Source organism: Nasonia vitripennis (genome assembly GCF_009193385.2).
Source record: "Nasonia vitripennis strain AsymCx chromosome 4 unlocalized genomic scaffold, Nvit_psr_1.1 chr4_random0009, whole genome shotgun sequence".
In the NCBI taxonomy this organism is placed as follows: domain Eukaryota; kingdom Metazoa; phylum Arthropoda; class Insecta; order Hymenoptera; family Pteromalidae; genus Nasonia; species Nasonia vitripennis.
In genome coordinates this window covers 879,912-900,304 of record NW_022279645.1, presented here as the reverse complement: position 1 = coordinate 900,304, position 20,393 = coordinate 879,912, and the positions used below count along the sequence as shown (strand labels likewise).

Sequence of the window (20,393 nt, the reverse complement as noted above, 5' to 3'; positions counted from 1 at the left end):
CGAAAGTATTTACAGTTTCAGTCAATGTTGATTGTTGAATGTATACACTATTAATTCATCTAGAATGTTTTTTGAAGGGGAAATATGATTTTCAAAGTGCGCATTAAGAGTGAAAAACCCTAACCCTACACATGCGTATTTTTGATCTAGTTCAAATAAATTGATAATGATAATAATAATAATACATACTCTCATACCCCTGTTGAAAATAATAACGTCATTAAATAACGTTAAATGACGCCATTAGATAACGTCATATGTTGCTACAAATTGGAACCTTTTATGACGTCATTATTTTCAACAGGTTGTACTTCTAAATACTTCAAAATTGATAAAATGGTTACTTATATAAATACTACCATCCGTATAGTAGTACGGAAAATGGAGGCTAATGTCTAAATCAAATTTCAATTGATTTTGATTACTTGTTTCAAAATTTTATTTTCACTCTCATTCGGAAACTATCATACCTAGAGGGTTGAAATTTTGTAACTTAATTTGAATTGGCATGTTGAAACAATATATTGGGTTGAATTCATTCTAACTGATATGAATTCGACTATCATATATAGACCCACCTGTATTTTTTGATGCCGAAGCCATAGGGTTCAGGTTAAAAAGCCGAGCAAGACAGTTAAGTAAAAACTGACACAGCAGTCTGTTTCTAAATAATTTAACTAGTCTCTATGCAAAAGAATAGATATCGAACTTCAATATCATGGATTTAGTATGATTTTGAGAGATTTGGTGGTTGACAGTGACTGGCTCGCATACTAATCAGATCGAAATATTTGTGCAAATCTCATCATTGGTGACTTTGAGCACATCGATAACACTTCCTACACAGTAATTGCACATAAACATCAGAAAGTAATCAATACAGCATGCTTGTACATACTGTCATATATGAGTGTATGCATGTGTAGGGGTAGGTTGACACTCTTAATAGGCGCCTTAAAGATTATGTTTACCCTTCAAAAAATATTCTTGATGAATTAATAGAGTATATATTCATCAATTTCAAATAATGTTAATGTAGAGCAGGATAATTGGCGCAAAAAAGGTTATATGAACTATTCATAGTGGGGAAAAAATTCTACCGATATTTCCTCCAGAAAGCATGTCTGATTTATCGGGGTTTACATCTAGATTCAAATCTGAAAACTCGGTAGATTTAAAAAATCTTGGTAGCTTTCAGGTTCTTTCTTGGCAACGCTGCTACCAGGGTCTGTAAAATCGAAGATGAAAATTTTAATTTTTGCCCAAACTGTATATATATATATATATATATATATATATATATATATATATATATATATATATATATATATATATATATATATATGTTTTATATGTTGTACCTGACTCCTAAAAAAAGTTTCAGCGCGATTCCTTCGTTTGGCTTCGAGTTCTAGCTGGTCAAAGTTGAGGTTTACATATCGGTAGACATGAAATGTACTAGGTTATAAGTATCAAATTTGAATGTAAAACCACTTATTAGCCATTATTTTATGTTTGTTTTCTAAATAACTTCTAGTAGAAAGTCAGGCCCATTTTGAAACTCTACAGCTACCTTTTTACTATAAAAAGGTATCTTTTTACTGTATTGAGGTTGTCGGAGTCCTGATCGAACATTCAGATTTTTATATTTTAAGGTTTAAAATGCGAAGAAGGTAGCCTTAACATATATATATGGCTTTAATAGTATATTGCGTACCAAGGGCATAAAATGGTCTTTTTTAGGCCGAGTGTGGAGTTTGCAGTACGAGTTAAGGCGAGTTAGCCCGAGCCAAAGGCAAGGGATTTACGAGCCGCAGACGAGTACTGCAACCACACGAGGCCAAAAAGCCCGCTTAGTTCTTGGTACACACCATATTTTTTGTAATGCATGTATTCATTTTCGCGTTTCAAACTGCACTTTGAATTTCTTGCATGTTTAGAAGATTTGCCAATGAATTGTGTAGCGGGCCCAAAAATACTTTTGCGCCCGCTCCTCGAAATTAGCGGGTGCATATAGTATATTACGTGCCTAGGGAGGAAAAAACTCGAACAGTCTATATCTCGCGTAAATTGTCACCCGAGCCGAAGGCAAAAGTGACAATCACGAGATATGGACTGTTCAATTTTTCTCCCGTGGTGCGTATTATATTTTTCTGTGGAGCAAAATCTTTTTGCGCTTGCTGGTCAGAAAACGACTACGTTTGTCCCTTATTTTAGGTCAAAAAACGCAAAAATCGTGCATGTGTTACAAAAAAGTATTTTTATTCAAAATTTCAGAAAATCTCACAAAAAAAAGTATCTGGGTAGTTTTAGTTAAAAATGCACCCCTTATGAACTACAAATCATTTAAAATAGGCAAAAAATGCAAAAATTGCTTGAAACCTCAAATTTGACCAGCTAGAACATGAAGTCAAATGAAGGAGTCGCGCTGAAACTTTTTTTGGGAGTCAGGTAAAACATATAGAACATATGTATAACAGTTTGGGCAAAAATTAAATTTTTCATCTTTGATATATATATAATTTTTATTAATTGTTTATTGAATTATTTTCGATTTATCCCTTAGGTATACTTCAGCAAACTATTACATCATTCTGGTCATGTTGCGTCGCAACATTTTGTCCAATGCTAAATCAGCATTGAACGTGTACATATTACGTTTTGCGCCTGCGCGTGCACCGAATGAGTGTGCGTGTATGTATGTGCCTACTGAGTCTAGCGTGGTGGCAGCACCGCGCGTTGCTGCTTCCGCCATCTTGAACGGGACTCTCCCGCTCTTTCGCGCGGCTTGTCCGTCAGTCACCGACTATCATTCGAACCGTGCGGAGCTCCCTCGCGACTCTGTCTCCGAGAGACTGCCGAGCATACTTGCTCATATCGAATCACTCTGTCTCCTAGAGACTTCCGAGCATACTTGCTCATATCGAATCACTCTGTCTCCTAGAGACTGCCGAGCATACTTGCTCATATCGAATTACTCTGTCTCCTAGAGACTGCCGAGCATACTTGCTTATATCGAATCGTTCTGTCTCCTAGAGACTGCCGAGCATACTTGCTCATACCGAATCGTTCTGTCTCCTAGAGACTGCCAGGCATGTATTCTTGCCTACATTCAAATCGCATTTATTCGCATCGAAATTGTGTATGTGTGTGCTTCGCATTGTAATTTCGTTGTATCTAACCGTCGAACCACGTGTTTGTCGTGTGCGTTGCGCCATTGTTCTTCGCGACGTCACGCCGGGTTTTGTTCGTTTTAATATTTCGTATTAAATATTAATTCTTTTCTGTTCATCTTAACCATAAGTAATCGTAACTCGGCAAATTGATAGCAAGCTGTTTAACCTTAGCTCCTCTAGCCCCAACATGGAAACCCCCCACACCCTCTGTCTTGTCCCTGCGAAAGTTAGGCATTCGCACAGCAGGTGGGAGGTGGTCTCCGTTTTGTGCTCGCACCACCTGGAGCTTCCGGAGTCCCTGAGCCCCAGGTTTTACAAGTGGTATCCTACCCTCCAATGCCCGTCAGCCAGCCAACAGACAGCCTCAACCTATTCCTGCTTAGGCCCCTAATGGTCCGCAGCCACTCCTCAGGTGGGCTGCTCTTCATTAGAGCCCTAGCCTGTTTTAGCACATTGGTATTGGTCCATTTGTCGCTCAGTTGCGAGTTGAGTCAGTCTTTAATTGCTCTGTTTATCTGGCAGGTGGAAACAGCAACTGCGAACCTTCTTGCTCGAATGCCGTCCGCGCCCCTACCCGCTAGCCTGTCCACCTTTTCGTTACCCACCACGCCGGAGTGTCCTGGTACCCACACCAGTCTCACCGCATTGTGTTCCGCCGGTGGTTTTAGCGCCTGTCTGCACCTTAGTACCTCTTTTGTGGAAATACTGATACTGTTTAGCGCCATGAAAGCTGCCCTGATATCCAAGCAGAAGCTAACAGTTCTTTGTCCTGTGCCTTTCTCCAACAGCCATTCAGCAGCTTCTGTCATGGCTCTAATTTCTGCCTAAAACACCGTAGCATAGAGGTCGAGCAAGCACACAATTTCTTATGTATCTCCCTTTTCCCAGGCACCTGCTCCTACATTGTTTTCATTTTTTGAGCCATCTGTTAATCACACCACACTGTTTTCGAGGAGTTCAAGTGAACCCGTCTTCCATTCTTTCCTTTCTGGGATTATGATCAAGAACGGCTTAGAAAAATAAATTATTCCCGACATTCTGTCACAACCTCTTTGTTCCATTAGCGGCATTACTTGTTCCAGAAGTACCGCATCCTTGAAATCCAAACAGTTCGTTGATTCCGCTATTCTGCAGAACGTCCTGCACGCATTTGCCCTTATTATCTTGCCTAGTAGGTGAAGTTCCAACAGTCTTTCCATAGCAACCGTAGGTGTCGTTCGCATGGATCCCGTGATTCCTCCCATAACCAATCTTTGCACCCTGTCTAGTGCCCCTGTGTGAGATTTCAACTCACATTTGTGGCCCCATACTAGTGCTCCATGGGTGAGTCTTGGTTTTATGATTGCGTCATATAGCCATCTCACTTTATCTGGTTCTAGATCCCAGGTATTGCCAGAAACTCTCCTGCAGGCCCAGAAAGTGCCTATCGCTTTCTCGCATTTATCTTTGATATGTTTCCCCCAGTTAAGTCTGGCACCGAGCGTCACTCCCAGGTATTTGACCTCCTTTACCAATTTCAGGGGTACTCCATGGAGTTGGAGCCCTTTCATCGGCTTGGTTTTATACCTGTTCGTACACAGCATGACACTGACTTTGTTAGGGTTAAACCCCAGTTTTACTTTATTACACCATTTCTCTATCAGGCCCAGTGCGAACTGCATTAGACCTGCTAGCACGTCCTCGTAATCAGGATGACGATGTCGTCCGCATATGCCTGTGTGTTTATAACAGCCTTGTTCAGGATTCAGAACAAGCTGTCCACCACCAGGCACCATAGTGTCGGTGACAGTACCACTCCTCTTTTGGGCATCCTTTCCTCACCACTTCTTTGCAAGAGTACGCTCCCCAGGTTGTCACTATCGTCCTGGTCCTTAGCATGACGCTGATCCACCTGGCGACAGTTGCTGGTATTGCGTGTTCCTCCATGCCTGCTAAAATCGCCTCGCCGGTCGTGTAATTGAAAGCCACCTCGATTTCTAGGAAAGCCTCCAATACCGAACCCCCATTTTTTATGCCCTTTTGAATGAAGCTGACTGCGTCAACCAACGCTGTGTCCACTTACTTTCCTATCCGGTCGGCATGCTGCTTGCTGTGCAGCGGCGCTATTAGTAGTGATGACTCCTTGATATATGTGTCAACCAGCCTTTCTGGGTTTTGAGTGAAAACGAGGTCATGCGGATTGGCCTGAAGTCCCTTGCGACCGCGTGTTGTGTCTTACCTGGTTTGGGCAGAAAAGCCACCCTTGCCGACCCTACTGCCAGACAGGCTTCGTACAATTTCTGTAAGGCTAGGACTAATACGTCTATGCCCTGCTGCAGCAGAGCCGGTAAAATGCCGTCCGGATCTGCCGCCTTGTGGGGCTCGAACGTCCCTATAGTCCACCTTATCCTTGACTTGTCTGTTACTCGTTTCGCTAGTCTCCAGTCCTCTCCGCGGGCCATTAGCTGTACGGCCTCTGACCTTGCCCCTTTTCTGAAGTCTAGAAAGTGGGTTTCCATCAGGCCCTTTAGGGCCTCCTGTCCGTTCTTTGCCCAGTCCCCTGTTACTAATCTGATCGAGTCTGTCAGTGGCTTCTTCAGGTATTAAAGGACACTGCACAGCCTAGCCGTGTCTGATAACGTGCTTCGACTTTTGCTGTATCGCTTCCAACCCTCCACCCCGGCTTTTTCGATCTCTTTCTTATATTCCATTTGCTCCGCTTTATGGGCCCGTTTGTCCTTGTTACTCTTCGTGTGCTTGGACCGGTTGTATAGCCGCCTTACTTTCTTCCTCCGTTTCTCCAGTAACTTATACTACCAGGGAGCGTCTTTCTGTGGCCTCTTTAGCCTAAGTTTACAATAGTTTTTGAGAAAACTTATTATCATGTCCCTCAGGATCCTACTGCAGTGATCGATGTCATCCGCCGTCCCGTACGTGACAGGGAAGCAACTGATCTTTACCTTTAGTTTTTCTCTGTATCCTACTCAGTATGTTTTCCTAGGGTTCCTTATGAGCTGATCGAGCGTACTACTTTGTCCGCCATGTCCAAACCCGATGTGTTGGTGGTCCGACATGAAGACTTCTCCCGACACTCTCCAATCCATAACCTTGGAGCACACGTTCCTGGAGGCCAGGGTGATGTCTAGGACCTCCTCGCTTACGGCGTTTCGGAACGTGGGTCTGTTGCCCGTATGAGAAAGTCCAGGGTCGTAGCTGCTAAGAACTCCAATAGAATTTTTCCTCTAGATTTGCAGTCTGTGCTGCCCCAACATGTGTGATGTGCGTTTGCGTTACAACCCAGCTTGGTGCCTTTAGCTTCGCATTCTCTAATTAATGCGACCATTTCCTCTGGTGGGCACGCTTTTCCATAAGGAAAGTATGCTGCGGCAATCATAATGACTTTCCGTTCACCTTCGGTACCCTTGTAGCTTACCCTAGCTGTACATAGATCCGTTGAGCCGTACTTTGGCACCGTCTCTACCTGAAGCCTCTTCACAATAAGATACGTTTTGGTCGAGACGGGACTGCCGCTGACCAGTGTACCTATTCCATTTAAGCCTGCAATTTTGTAGTTGTAAATCCAAGGTTCTTGGATTAAGCAAATGCCTGTACGCACCCTTGCCATATGTCTAGCCAGAACGGCCAAGGCGCTTTTGCAATGGTGCAGATTGATCTGCGTGAACTCTATGGTGGTGTTCGGTACAGATCCGGCCCCATTCACATTGTTTACGCTGTTACGTTGCCCCTGATCAGCCATCTTGTTCGAGAGCACCGCTACCCTTATCTACCTCAGTGTTTACCGTATTCAGGCCGTGATCGACCTCCATGACCTCTACTCCCGTCTGTCCCGGCTCTTCTTCCATCTTTTCCTTAAACTCCTTGTCCTTTTGGTCCATGCAGTGGAAGATCTGTGCACCCCTCTGGAACCAATTGTCCAAAAAACTTGAAAATTAGCCTCCGTCTGCGGCGTCATCAATCTCCCCCTACAAGGCCTCCAGGACCTTCTTTCCCTGTCCTCTTCAAGACGCTCCTCCGAGTACTTGACCGGAACGATGGCCACCTTCAAGTCAGTAGCCACCGCTCGGCTGTAGCTCTTAGGAGCGTCCCCAACCGACCTTCTTTTAAGCTCCCTCGGGGTGGAGCTGTCGGAGTGCTGTCTTTTGTCTTTTGGACGCGCCCGCAAGGGACCCAACCTGAGACCCGCCAGGAGCATCCTCTAGACGTTTCGTCTTTAGCTTCGCCTCCGAGGCTAGTTTCCTATTTGCGTGCCTGTTTCTTTTCTTTTCCTTGCTATTTTCTGTTCCCGAGAAGGCACCGGTATTTGCCGCTGGGGCGGACCCCGCAGCCGCCCGGTGACTCTTCTGGGAACTTTCATCAGTATTTGCCGTCTTGACGACAGCTGCCCGGTCTTCCAAAATACCGTCCGTAAATACTTGGCTTGAGCTGGGGAGCTCCTTTGTTGCTAGCACTTTTGCAACCGTTTCCTGTATCTTATTCTTTTCCATTATCATTTAAACGTTTTACGGGTGTGTTAGTTGTTGGGTGTTGTGTGTGGACCAAGACCCGCCCTTCGCATCCCGGGCCAGTCCGCTCCCCAGAAGCCACCCGCTACGGAGAATTCAACCCCGACATTCGTGGTTTCAGAATCCCCCCCCCCCCCCCCGACCCAACATGGTCTTATTCGGTCACCAACCGGTATTGTTAGGTCAGGCGGGATTTTTCGTCGGCTGATAGGGCAGCCAGGTCATGCTGGTTATGTGCAATCCAACGGCCTAGGAGCGCCAGAAAACTTAGTTTTCCTACGATACCCTCAAATCGATGCAATCAACCCCCGAGTGATCCTGGTGGACATACGTGCCCGGAGGCAGCTTTGGGGTCGGCAGTATGTGAGTGTTGAGGTGTAACATGTGTGTTCATGAGTTTTATTTTCCAACCGGCTACTAAACTACCGCCTTCGCCTGGTTGAGAGATTGCTACTAGCCTCTAGTCGGTCCGCCAGGCAGTTTTCGCTCTCCTTCCTCTGAGACAAGGAGAGTTCAGTGAGTTCCGCCCCCAGGCCCGTTGAGAGTCCAAAGCAAGGGAGAGCCCTTTTTAGGGGGATCCCGCACTCGAGTAAGAGCCCTTTTTACGGGGATTCACATTTGAGAGCCCGTTTTACAGGGAATCAGACACAGCCAAAACATTCACTCTCTCTCTCACTTGGTCCGGGTCCGAGATCCGTCGCACAATCGACCAGAGGAGCCTCCTCACCGGCCCATTGAGCACACGATAAGGTGGCAATCCTTCGAGGGGGTAATATAAATAATACTTTTATCAAATAATTACGAAGAGTTTGAAAACATTTCTTAATATTGAAAATTTATTTCTATTTTAATAGTATATTTAATAATGACACGTCAAATAGTTAAATATCATCACAATTAATTTGTAAATCGCGAGCGAAGCGAGCGTTTCTTGCTAGTATATTGTAATCAATCTTTAAAATATTATAAAAATAAACACGATTAACTGGTCCAGTTATCGCCAATGTCTACAAATATTTCAATGAAAAATAATAAAAAAAATAAATAAATATATAAATTCATATATATACTAGTAATGTTTTTACTTAGTCATTGCCATTATCAGTTCTAAGCATACACATAGATGGCCTAATTAAAAAAATAATTGTTTGGCTGACTTATCGCATTATTAAATTTAAATATACAATATTGATTGTTTAGCTGAGTTATGGTCATTTTTTTATTCCTACATATAACAATAACCGCTTGATTGAGATATATTAAAAAATGTATTACATACGATAGTTATAATATTAGCTGTGTTATTATTATTATCCACATTATTCCTCTACAACTATAAAAATCTTTAATCTAATCTGTCTGAAGTGAATACTGTATATGTTAGATTAATCCTAGTTGGATGGTTGGTGAGGAGAACTCGTAATTAAACTAGGCACTAATATTCTGTTATAACTCCCTATTTATTTTACTCTGATGTATAACTCGGGCGACGGAGTAGTTGCTTCGAGAGCGGTCGGCAGGAGAGAGAGTACTTTGCAGAGCACGCGTGAATACCTAGCGCTGCCCGCATGGTGGCGCTAGATTAGCCCTGTAGACCACTATAGACGGCAAGCGGCGCGAAGACTCGCCAACACTCCCTCCCTTCGGGGCGCTTGTCCTCCTGTACGTCTGCGTTTTTTATTCTCTGAACTTTACTCTGAATTAGTTTCTCCTTGGTTTCCTGTATCTGAAATATGTACACAAATTCTTATTCGTCTGATATATATATATATATATATATATATATATATATATATATATAAAAATAAAACTCTAAAAATTATAATTAAGTGTGAATTTCTATGTTCAATATTTTATCTCTGAGGTATTTATGAGTATCATTAGGCAGAGGTTTAGTCATAATGTCTGCCACATTGTCGGTAGTAGATATCCATTTAACTCTGATTTGTCCCTTTAGGACACACTGTTTTTGTAGTCTCCGTGTGTTTCTGCCATGTGGCTTTTACTCCCTGTCTTTTCTCTGATTTGTAGTTTTCTCTGAATTGTTTCCAGATCATCATCAAAGTTTTTCAACTTGTGATTTCCTTCCATCTGAGTGCAGTCCCCTGCAGATTTGTTATCGCACCACAGGGTAACAGGATACATAGTTTTCCCTGTTATATCTCTGATAGCTTTATCCAACGATACAATTTCTTGGCAAGCATTGCTCATTGCCAAATACTCAGCTTGGCAGGTAGAGAGTGATACGTAAACTTGTTTATAGCTTCTCCACATAATTGAGTCGTCATACAATTTTATTACATATCCTCCAGTTGAAGATGAGTCTTCACAATCTCTGAAGCTAGCATCTGTCATTGCTTCCATATACTCATTTTCTGCTCTGAAAATCAAACCTATTTCTGAGGTTCCTCTGAGGTATCTGAAAATCCTTTTTACTTCCTTCCAGTCACTTTCAGTGGGTGACAGCTGTTTTCTTGATAGAAAGTTTACTGCAAATGCAATATCAGGTCAGGTGGCACCTGCCAGATATAGTAAGCTTCCTATAGCTTCCCTATACGGTGCATGAGTTGCTATCTGAGCTTCTTCTGAATTTATGAGTTCTCTTTTTCGAACTTGTCTTGTAACCATAGGTGTTTTCTGTGGCTTACTATCTTTCATATTGAAACGTTCAAGACATTTCTCTATGTACTCTGATTGTGACAGTTTTAATATTTTCTGATCTCTGTCTCTGGTTATTTTCATGCCTAAAAATAATTTAGGTTCTCCTAAGTCTTTCATCTGACAGGAAGAACATAATTTTTCTTTTATCTGTTTTAGTTTCGTCTGATTGTTGCCTGCTAGAATGATGTCGTCTACATATAGCAGTAATACTACCATCTGATTTTGTAATCTCCACGTGAACAGACATGGTTCATTTATGTCCTTTTCTAGTCCAAGTTCCAAAGCAACTTCTGAGAAGCGTTTGTTCCATCGCTTGGGACTTATTCTGAGGCCATACAAGGATTTTTGGAGTTTACATACTTTATTTTTCTTAATGGATGGGTCTATTTTTATACCATCTGGTATTTCCATGAATATGTCATCTTCAAGCGTTCCATTCAGAAATGCTGTCTTGACGTCCATCTGATAAGCAGTTAAATTTAACTTATTAATGATTGCAAAAGTCGCTCTAACGATTGGTAATCTTGAGACTAGTGCGTAAGTTTCTCTGGGTTCATATTCTTTTCTATCCTTGAATCCTCTGATAACTAATCTTCCTTTGTAAGTCGTCTGACCGTCTTCTGAGATTTTCCTTTTGAATACCCATTTGGAATCAATGATGTGTGCCATTTTGCCATCTTTGTCTAGAGAGGGTCTGTCTACTATTGTCCACACATTGTTGTCTTCCATAGACTTTAACTCTTGTTTTATTGCTTCTGACCATTTATGTTTGTCGTCTGATTCATTAGCTTCTTTATAACTGACAGGATCTCTGTTCGTTCGTGCTATAAAAATATGTCCAAGTTCATCTTCTTCTGAGTGTGTATCTCTGGTTTCTCCAGTTGGAGTAGATACTTGTGGCAGATCGTGATTGGTATTTTCTACTTCGACTACTGCTTCTCTGAGATGTGTCCAAGTTCGTCTGTTTGTCTTGGCTTTTCTTTCTAGACAAGGTCGCTTTTCTGGTTCAGGTTTCATAGCCTTTGAATCTTCTGAATTTTTGTCATCTGCTTTTCTCTTCTGATTTTTCTCTTTCTCTGATTTTGAATCTTTTGGTATATCTGGTTGTGTTTTGACAACATCTGTTGATATTTCTAGTGTCTCTGATTTTTCTCTTAGGTCAGTTTTATACACATCCCTATACACCAGTTTTTCATTAAATCTCACGTGTCTGGATGTAATGAATGTCTGAGATTCAGAGTGCCACAAAACATAACCAGTTTGAGAATATCCAACAATGATTGTACGGACTGCTCTGTCTGAAAACTTGTTCGTCGCATTCGGTATTTTGGCATAGGCCAAACATTCGAAACGTCTGATTTTGTCTAGATGCATGTTTCCATTTGGAACCATTTTCTTGATTGGTATCTCTGAATCGATTCCTTTGTGTGGAGTTCTATTATAGATATGGACCGCCACTTCCAAAGCGAGTATCCACATGCTCTTGGGTAGACCAGAGTCTATCATGAGCGCTCTGATTTTCCACTGTATGGTTTTGTTAAACCTTTCAGCGGTTCCATTATGTTGTGGAGTGTAAGGAGGTGCGAACTCTCCTTCAATTTTCTCCTTTTCCATAACTTCTGAAAATTTACCTCCAGTAAATTCAGTGCCATTGTCCGTTCGGATGAAACACACTTTTTCTTCTTTGCCCAGTAAATTTCTTGTAGTTACCAAGAATTTTTCTAAGCAATCTCCAGGATCACTTTTGTGTTTAGTAGAGTATGCTTTGGCAAATCTGGTGTAATCATCAATAAATCCTATTATGAATTTATTTTCCCCAGGATACGAGACTGGTTTAATTGGTCCCATTGTGTCTGTGTGTATCCTTTCTAATGGCCTTGTTGCTCTGACTCTGACTTCTGAGAACGACAGGTTTTCCATTTATGCTAGGGCGCAAACTTCGCAGTCTGTAATGGACTTGTCGAATTTTACCTTTCTGAGTTTATCTTCTGACTTTTGTAGCAATAGTAAATATTGCAGAGAAGCGTGACCTAATTTGATATGCCAGAGCATTCCTTCGTTCAGCTTCTTTTCTTGTCTATCTGATTTGTTGTCCACATTGTTTTGTAGATATTTCAGCATTTCTTCTGACGAGTTGTCTATGTTTAGGATTTTTCTGTTCAGAATTTGTTCATCTAAGTTTGTATCACAAACTTCTCTCTGACTAGATGAATTTGATTCTTGTACAGTTCGTTCTTCCTGCTTCTCCCTCCCAATCTCAGTCGGATTCATCTGAGTTCCCTCTGATGCGTTAGTTTCATCTGATTCGTTTTGATCCTCAAGATCCTTGATATCTGACTGAAATTGCTGCAAGAACTCGTCTACCGAGACTATGTTAGCCGTGCATGAATACTTATCGTAGACTTCTTGCTGCTCATCTGATTGTTCATGTTTTGCTACGTTTAAAGAAATTATCCAGTTTGGCTTTTCATACGTCCCAGCTAAATACTCTTCGTCTGAATTTTTATCGTAGATTTTAAGTATTTTATTATCCAAATAAATACTCAAACCTACGTCTGCAAAACGTCTGAGAGAGATCAGATTGTCTGAAATATTTTTGGCAGAAATTATATTTGTCAAAATTATTTTGTTATTCTCATTTGATTCTGATTTTAAAATTAAATCTCCTTTGCCGTCTATAGAGATGTTTGCAGATTTATTTTTATTTGCACTTCTGATATATTCGCCTGAACTTTTTCTGAAGTTACTTAAAATTATGCTCTTATTTACTATATGCTCTGTTGCGCCAGAGTCCGCAATAATTACTAGTTTTGTAGGTGTTTTATTAATTATATGTGTGTTGTTACCTGTTAGCATCGCTTTGACCTTGTATCCCTTCTTCTGATTTCGGCCTGGTGTTTGTATATCGACCTTGCGTTTGAAAGATCCCCTTCTTACATTATTTCCTCTACCTCTGACATTATTATAGCCACCCCTTCCTCTGTTACCTCTACCTCTGAAGTTATTACTGTTGTGTTTGTGTTGTTATATGTATAAGATTTTAAATACCCATCTTTGGGATTGTCCGTATTTGGACAATCATCCCCTTTGTGTGGAGCTACAGCCTGGCAATAAAAGCAGTACCATAGATTGTACTCTTTAAGAGGACAAAAGGCTGCTCTGTGTCCCACCTTATTGCAGCGATAACACTTGTCTGTGATTATCGCCTGTTTAGCTGCAATTTTTTGCCTGTCGTCTGAAGGCTGACCGTCTGATTTGAGTCTGTCTGATTCCAGCTGTAGTATCAAAGTTTTTATGTCATCAAGGCTCATCTCTGATTTGGTTGCTTGAAGTCTGATAATATTGGCCGATCTGATTTCTTTAAATTTTATACTAACAGCTTGAAAGAAGGCCGATCTTATCTCTTCCTCCGTCAGAGGTGATTTGGTAATACAATTTTCAAAATCTCTGATAATAGAGTCAAAACGATCGCAAAATTTGTTTACTGATTCTCTATTGTTCATTTTGAGACTATATAATTTTTCTCTGACTGAAGAATCGGTAACATTGGCCTCTGCTCGTCTGAACTCTTTGATTTTAATGACTATTTCTAATGGGTCTTTTATTTGTAAAATCTTATTATGGTAATAATCATCTACGCGACTTATTAGAATGTCTCTGACTTGGTCTTTTCTGTTTTGTCTTTCTATTACTGTCTCTGAAACGTCTGATTGTTGAGAATCGTCAAGTATGTCTGCAAGATTATTAGCTTTTAATTCAGCATTTATATTGTCTAACCAAATGTTAAGTGGTACTTTTTTTTGTTAATTTATAATTTCTCTTTATGTTTATTTTTGAATTAGTTGCGTTTAGGGCAATAGATCGTCTGAGTTCATTACAAGCTCTGCTGAGGTCGCCTAATGCGCTTGTTCCGTCTGATAAGTTTGTTGAATTGATATTGTTACTAAACTCTGTCTCACTTATGTCTCTGAGTGTGGAACTGGCAGGGTGGATAATTACCTCTGAAGTTAATTTTCCTATTTTTTCTGTGAGTTTCTGTATGACGGTGTTTAGGTTGTCAATATTTTCCTTCATATCGAGTATGGCTACTGTTTGATCTCTGATTATTTCAGCATGATTGTCGAGTATAGCGGAGTGTCTCTCGAGAGCATTCTCCAGATTATCCATTCTCCACTCCATTTGTGAGTCAGTAGGTTGAGACTTTCCCTCCATATCTCTTTTTGGGGGTGTACCCGTGGGTGTATACCCTTCTATATCTGAATCTGTATTATAAACAATTTCTCTGATTAGCATTCAATTTTTATTTATTATTTGAACTCTGAATTTTAGGCCTAACTTCTGATTCTGAATTAATTGTTTACATTCTGATTTAAAAACACTTTGTACCTTGGTGGATATTCAAATGATCGTCCACTTGATTTTCGTTGCCTTCGTTGGCCACCTCTTTCTCATTTGATGGTAATGGGTCTGAAAGACTCCAATCAGACATAACGCCTCTGATGTTCTTTTCCTCTGAAATAAAGTTAGAATGCTTACTCTGACAGTTTTCTTTGATTTCTGCCAAGTTAGACCGCACTGCAAGTCAAACCAAGCTTGAAAATCAAGCACTAGCACCGTGCCTCCCGGACGCCACACACGTGCTCCCTCCCAGTCTAAGTAAACGAACGCAATTCACTTAATAATTTGCGAGGGGGCGATCGCACACGCGTATGTCGTCCAAGAAATCACGAAAGAAAGTGTAATTATCTTTTGATAATTTTAAATTTTATAGAAATTCAAATTCACAGCACCGCCGTTTCATTGAAATTTCTATCAAGGCGTGTTTTTAAAATTGATTCGAGTGCATCTGAACACTAATAAGCCAACAAAAAATTGAAGCTTTTTGATTTACTCGAATAACTCTGACATTCTGAATAGGAGTGAGAACGATATAACAGGAATTATTTTTCTCTGATTTTATTTATTACATATATACACCGATAGCCAATCTAATCCGTTACGTCTGATTCTGATTAGACCATATATTTTGAAACTCAAAAAGGAGAAAAAAAAATTTACGAGAAAAATCCGTGCGTGTAAATTTTTTTTTGATTCCGAGAGAGAGAGAGAGAGAGAGAGAGAGAGAGAGAGAGAGTACAACAAACCGCGCGCTAGACTCTGACAGCGTCGTTAGTCGCGGCTCACCTCCCCCCGATTCCCGGAATCGGCTCGTGCAGGCTTTTGCCGGCGAGCTCTCGTGCGTTTCGTTGTCGCGCGCTTTTGTCTCGTGTTAAGACTTTTGATTTTCTATAACCTTCTGATCTATTCTGTAATTATTAAGACACCGCACTGTCTTTTCCTACTATTCTTTACGCAACTCTCATTTTTCTTGTCGATGCGGTAACACAACACACTCCCGAAACCGATCAAAAATTAAACTTTCTTTTGCTATATCTGATTACTACTCTGACTACACCTTACAAAAGCTTGTACTTACGTTTTCTTCTGAAATTTGTCCTCTAGACCTCTGATACGTCTTATTTGTTTTCCTCTGAACAAAGATAAAAATAATAACATCTGAGTCGTCTTCTTCTCGGTTCTTCTTCTATTCCAGCGAGCTGGCCCACAACGTGTTAGATTAATCCTAGTTGGATGGTTGGTGAGGAGAACTCGTAATTAAACTAGGCACTAATATTCTGTTATAACTCTCTATTTATTTTCCTCTGATGTATAACTCGGGCGACGGAGCTGTTGTTTCGAGAGCGGTCGGCAGGAGAGAGAGTACTTTGCAGAGCACGCGTGAATACCTAGCGCTGCCCGCATGGTGGCGCTAGATTAGCCCTGTAGTCTACTATAGACGGCAAGCGGCGCGAAGACTCGCCAACAGTATATTATACTGTAACTTTAATTAAAAAAACTTGTATCTTCCTGTAGACAAGGACCTGGTGTCAGGTTGACCCCCGGGTCGACGCGACATCGTCTACAAGGAGGAGCATAGTATGTAAATCAAATTGCCGATTATATATCATATCTTCTTGTAAACGATGTCCACGTGCCAGGATGACATCTTGATCTATCTTTCTTGTAGACGATTATTCAATAATTACAATTTCAAAAATGAATCTAGGCGTTTATATGCAAAGATTACAATCGATGTTGGAAAATAATTTTTTAATTAACATCGTTTTCCAAAATAAAGAATTTTAATATTATGTAGATTTTTTTCCTGGATAAAAAGTCATCCAATTCGAAGCTACTTTGTTGAACGCTCAGTCCAGCAGCTGCAATTTGTGAGAGCAATGCGGAGGTGGGGGGGGGGGAAGTAACCGTTACTATTCTATTTGCCTTAGCAAACTTGACATTCTCTGGGGATATGCATAACGCATGATTGTCCTATAAAATTAAAGGATGTTGTCCTGAACACCTTGTGTATGCAACGAAGTGCTTCAAATAATATAAAAAAATCTTCCGGTTATCCATCCACTTTTATTAGCAGCCCTCATACTACACTCCAGAGCATTACTAAGCATGCCATGTGCATTGAAAAGCACTATTGAAAAAAAAGGTGATATTAAAGTATCAGCTGCTGAGATTGTTGCAGTAACAGTTACTAATTTACCAAAATAGATTCAATAATTTACTAAAAAAAGAGTAAAAAATCACAAACGATAAATAAAATAAAACATACCTCGCTCTCGAGTAGTTATAGAGCCTATTCACTTTTATGCTTTGCGGCCTACAATTCTGTTAGGTATGTATGCAGTTGTAAGATCATATTCATCTATGTTGTAGATATCCATAGGATTAAATTTGTATTTTAATAACTTTTCATAGTTATTAAAAAATGACTTGTATTTGTTTTGTTGGAGCTAGACACTCGAGATAGACTAGTCGCCTCAGGCTTACGTGATAATAAGTGACGTTACATAAAAGAATATAGCCAATCTGATTCAGGCTTGCGATACTTTTGATTTGTTTTTCATTGCTAGTTCATTGCTAAGCGGGCCTGTTGGGGGTGGAGTTGGTGCTAGGAGACGGGGTGTGATCGGCAGAGCGTCGAACTGAGACCCGCTTAATCTTTCCTGCTCAAGGCAGGAAAAGCGAGTCGCGCACGTGAGATTATGCACGGGGTTGGTGTACGCTGCTGTTCAGGGGGCGGTGTCGTCGGGCAGAGAGGTGGTGCGCGTCTCCGTTATGTCAAATATCAGGCTTTGGAACAATAACATGTGTCAAAATATGTTGGAAGTCTTGTTGATAATCGTGCAGTGCAAGTAAATGATTGCTATATTATTTTGATATTTATTTCAAATCATTACTAATAGATATGCATACTATGACTTGTGCTACAAACTTGTTGTTACTTTGTTCACTTTATGGGTTTTAGTGGAGGGACATAGTTTGCTTTGGCGATCTGTGTGACAGGTCTGAATTCGTTTCGTTTATCCTTAAGACGATATTGATACACAAGTAAAAGCACTGTAGAAGAGGTTCAAATAAAATAAGAATAACAAAAAGGTTTCTTTAATTCTAATAAAATTAAGAAATACAGAAAGTGTGTCAAAAGCACATTTTTATATGACCAAAAATTTAAATATAAAATAAAAAATAAAAATATGAAAGAACTAAAATATTGTTTAAGGCAATTGATTTCTAAGGCCCAAAATGTTAAGGCCCCAAATTTTTAAGGTCCAAAATTTTAAGGTCCGAAAATAATGAATATAAAAAATGCCAAGGTAATTGTAAAAAGGTGTATCATCTAAGAATGTCAACCAAAAGTTTGACTTGTATCGAAAAAAATTCGAAAGTTTAATACAATGAACTTTTTGGAGTGTCTCCAATTTGCTTTTTTTCACATCCTTTGGGGTGGAGCTTTCGCTGTAGTGTCTTTCGGGGGTAGTTCTCGTATTCTCCACGGTATCCTCTCCAGATGCTTTTTCGTCAGCTTCGCCCCCAGAGCAGGTATCCTGTTTGCATGCCTGTTTTTTGCTTTCTCTAAGAGAAAGCTTTGTGATGGTCAAAATTTCGATATCGGTTTTTTAAAAATGTATGTCTGTATGTATGCATGCATGTATGTATGTATGTATGTATGCACGTGTGTGCGTAAAAATGGTTACCACGATAACTCCCTAACGCATTTATATATTTTGCTGAAACTTTACAGGTTTATTCGGTATAATCTAAAAAAAACTGAATAAATTTTGGAGCTAATTCACAAAGATAAAGCGTGTTTAAAAACAAAAATGTTATATTTGATTCAAACATTGATGAAAAATTTTTTCAATTCTCTTACAACCAAAAATCGACAATTTAAAAGCTGGCTAAGCATGATTGCTGATTGCGGTTATGAGATCAATTACAACAAAGGTCAACAGATAAAATATGTCGATGCATCATCGTACTCATTGGTAGATTAATAAGATCAAAGATTTGTTGGAGGACACATGTCCTCATATATTGAGTATACACTAAAAACGTCCAAAGTTGAATAAAATACTATATGCGACAAGGGGCGAAAGTAGCAACTTTTTTCGTGGGTGGGTTTACTGCCCTCGAAAGAATATATTTTTGGTGCTTGAGCAGTAAACCCATCCGGTGGGAAAATTCTACTACTTTCGCTCCTTACTGCATAATGTACTATTTCGCACTTAGTAAATATGGCCATTCAAATTAGGGTGTGAGCGATCAAGCAGGGGTGTAGCCCCCTTCCTAGTACATTTATTAAAATATTTATCTATTTTCAAGAATTCAATTAATAAATTATTATCAATCAGCTAATATTTATTATTTATGACAATTGAAAGTCGTACGATTTTCTGTTACAGAGACACATCCACACTTTGTGATACCATGTTCAGTCGCATCTGGACATTAAAAATAATTTACTACTATTTAACACTGCTTCAGCAGCAAACTTTAGGTAAATAATTATTCAGATAAAACATTGATTTTTATTGCTTTTCTCAATTTTATTTTCTGCAAAGGTTCTCCAATATGGTCACAAAGAGAAACGGAAATTTTATCAACCAATTGGACGGAGATGGCGGATGAATGGATTAAAGCTAAGGATCGAATTGCTGAAAGAATAAGCATTACTTTATTGCCCTCAAATAATAAGATTCATGAACTTCCACCCATATCTCCTAGTTTCATTTTTACAAATTCTGTCGATGTAGATCAGTTAACACGGGTAAGTGTAAAGATATGTTCCTATTTAAATTATATCCACTGTGTATAAAATATACATATTAGAAATGCTCACTTTTGGACGTAATAACTTCTTTTGGCAACCTGTGCACTTTTTCAAGCCCTGGCCATGTTCCAAAATGTACGGTGCCAACTTGTCGCGTCAGCCATGACTCTCTCTCTCTCTCTCTCTCTCTCTCTCTCTCTCTCTCTCTCTCTCTCTCTCTCTCTTTTCTTTATGCCCACGCGTTGTCGAATTCTCCTCTCAATTAAAATATTTCTTCTTCCTCTTAACGGGCTCCATCCATCGCTTAATGATCTTCTTAATTCTCTTGCCATTTTGTCGTCACTCATACCGTATAACTTTTATTTAAATAAACTATCGCTTGTCCCGTAATCTAAATTTCGCAGTTAAAATAGTTTCCGGGTTTTGGTACCAAAAATTGTATGCGACAAGACTACGTTAATGGTTCAAAAATAAACTGTGAAATCATTGTTGATCAGATATTATGACTTTATTGAAATCTCATAACGATCAGGTCCTGGTGTGACCTTCTCTCACAAGTAGTCGCCGAGAACTGCCGCTCTACTCATTAAACGCCGCCGAAAACTCGGGCCCGCTAAAACAAAGACGCTTTGCCGAGGACTACCGACGGGGCTCGAAGCAGTGCGCGCGCTTATCTATAGCTATACATACCCAGTCATGTGCCCGCACGAACGCCTCTCGCCACTCGACTCTCTGGCCTGGCAGTCACAGATCGGCCCTTTAGCCTCTCCGCACTGAAAGTGACCTTCAAAATCCGTGGAGTAAACTCCCTACTGAGGTCGTGGCAGTCTAGGAATGATTATAAAACCACTCCTAACCGTATTGACCTGAATCCACGAATCGTCT

General features: G+C 40.2%; 1 protein-coding gene across 6 annotated transcripts in view; it reads left to right on the top strand.

The window, feature by feature from the left end:
- LOC100680431 (sphingomyelin phosphodiesterase) overlaps positions 1-20,393 on the top strand; it is a 342,073-nt gene that overhangs the window by 17,515 nt on the left and 304,165 nt on the right. For all 6 annotated transcript variants that reach the window (XM_031930127.2, XM_031930124.2, XM_032602052.1 and 3 more), the window contains 2 exons: positions 19,141-19,235; positions 19,300-19,505. In XM_031930127.2, coding sequence (XP_031785987.1) covers positions 19,166-19,235; positions 19,300-19,505 — 276 coding nt within the window. In that variant the 5' untranslated portion in view covers positions 19,141-19,165. The remainder of the gene's footprint in view (positions 1-19,140; positions 19,236-19,299; positions 19,506-20,393) is intronic.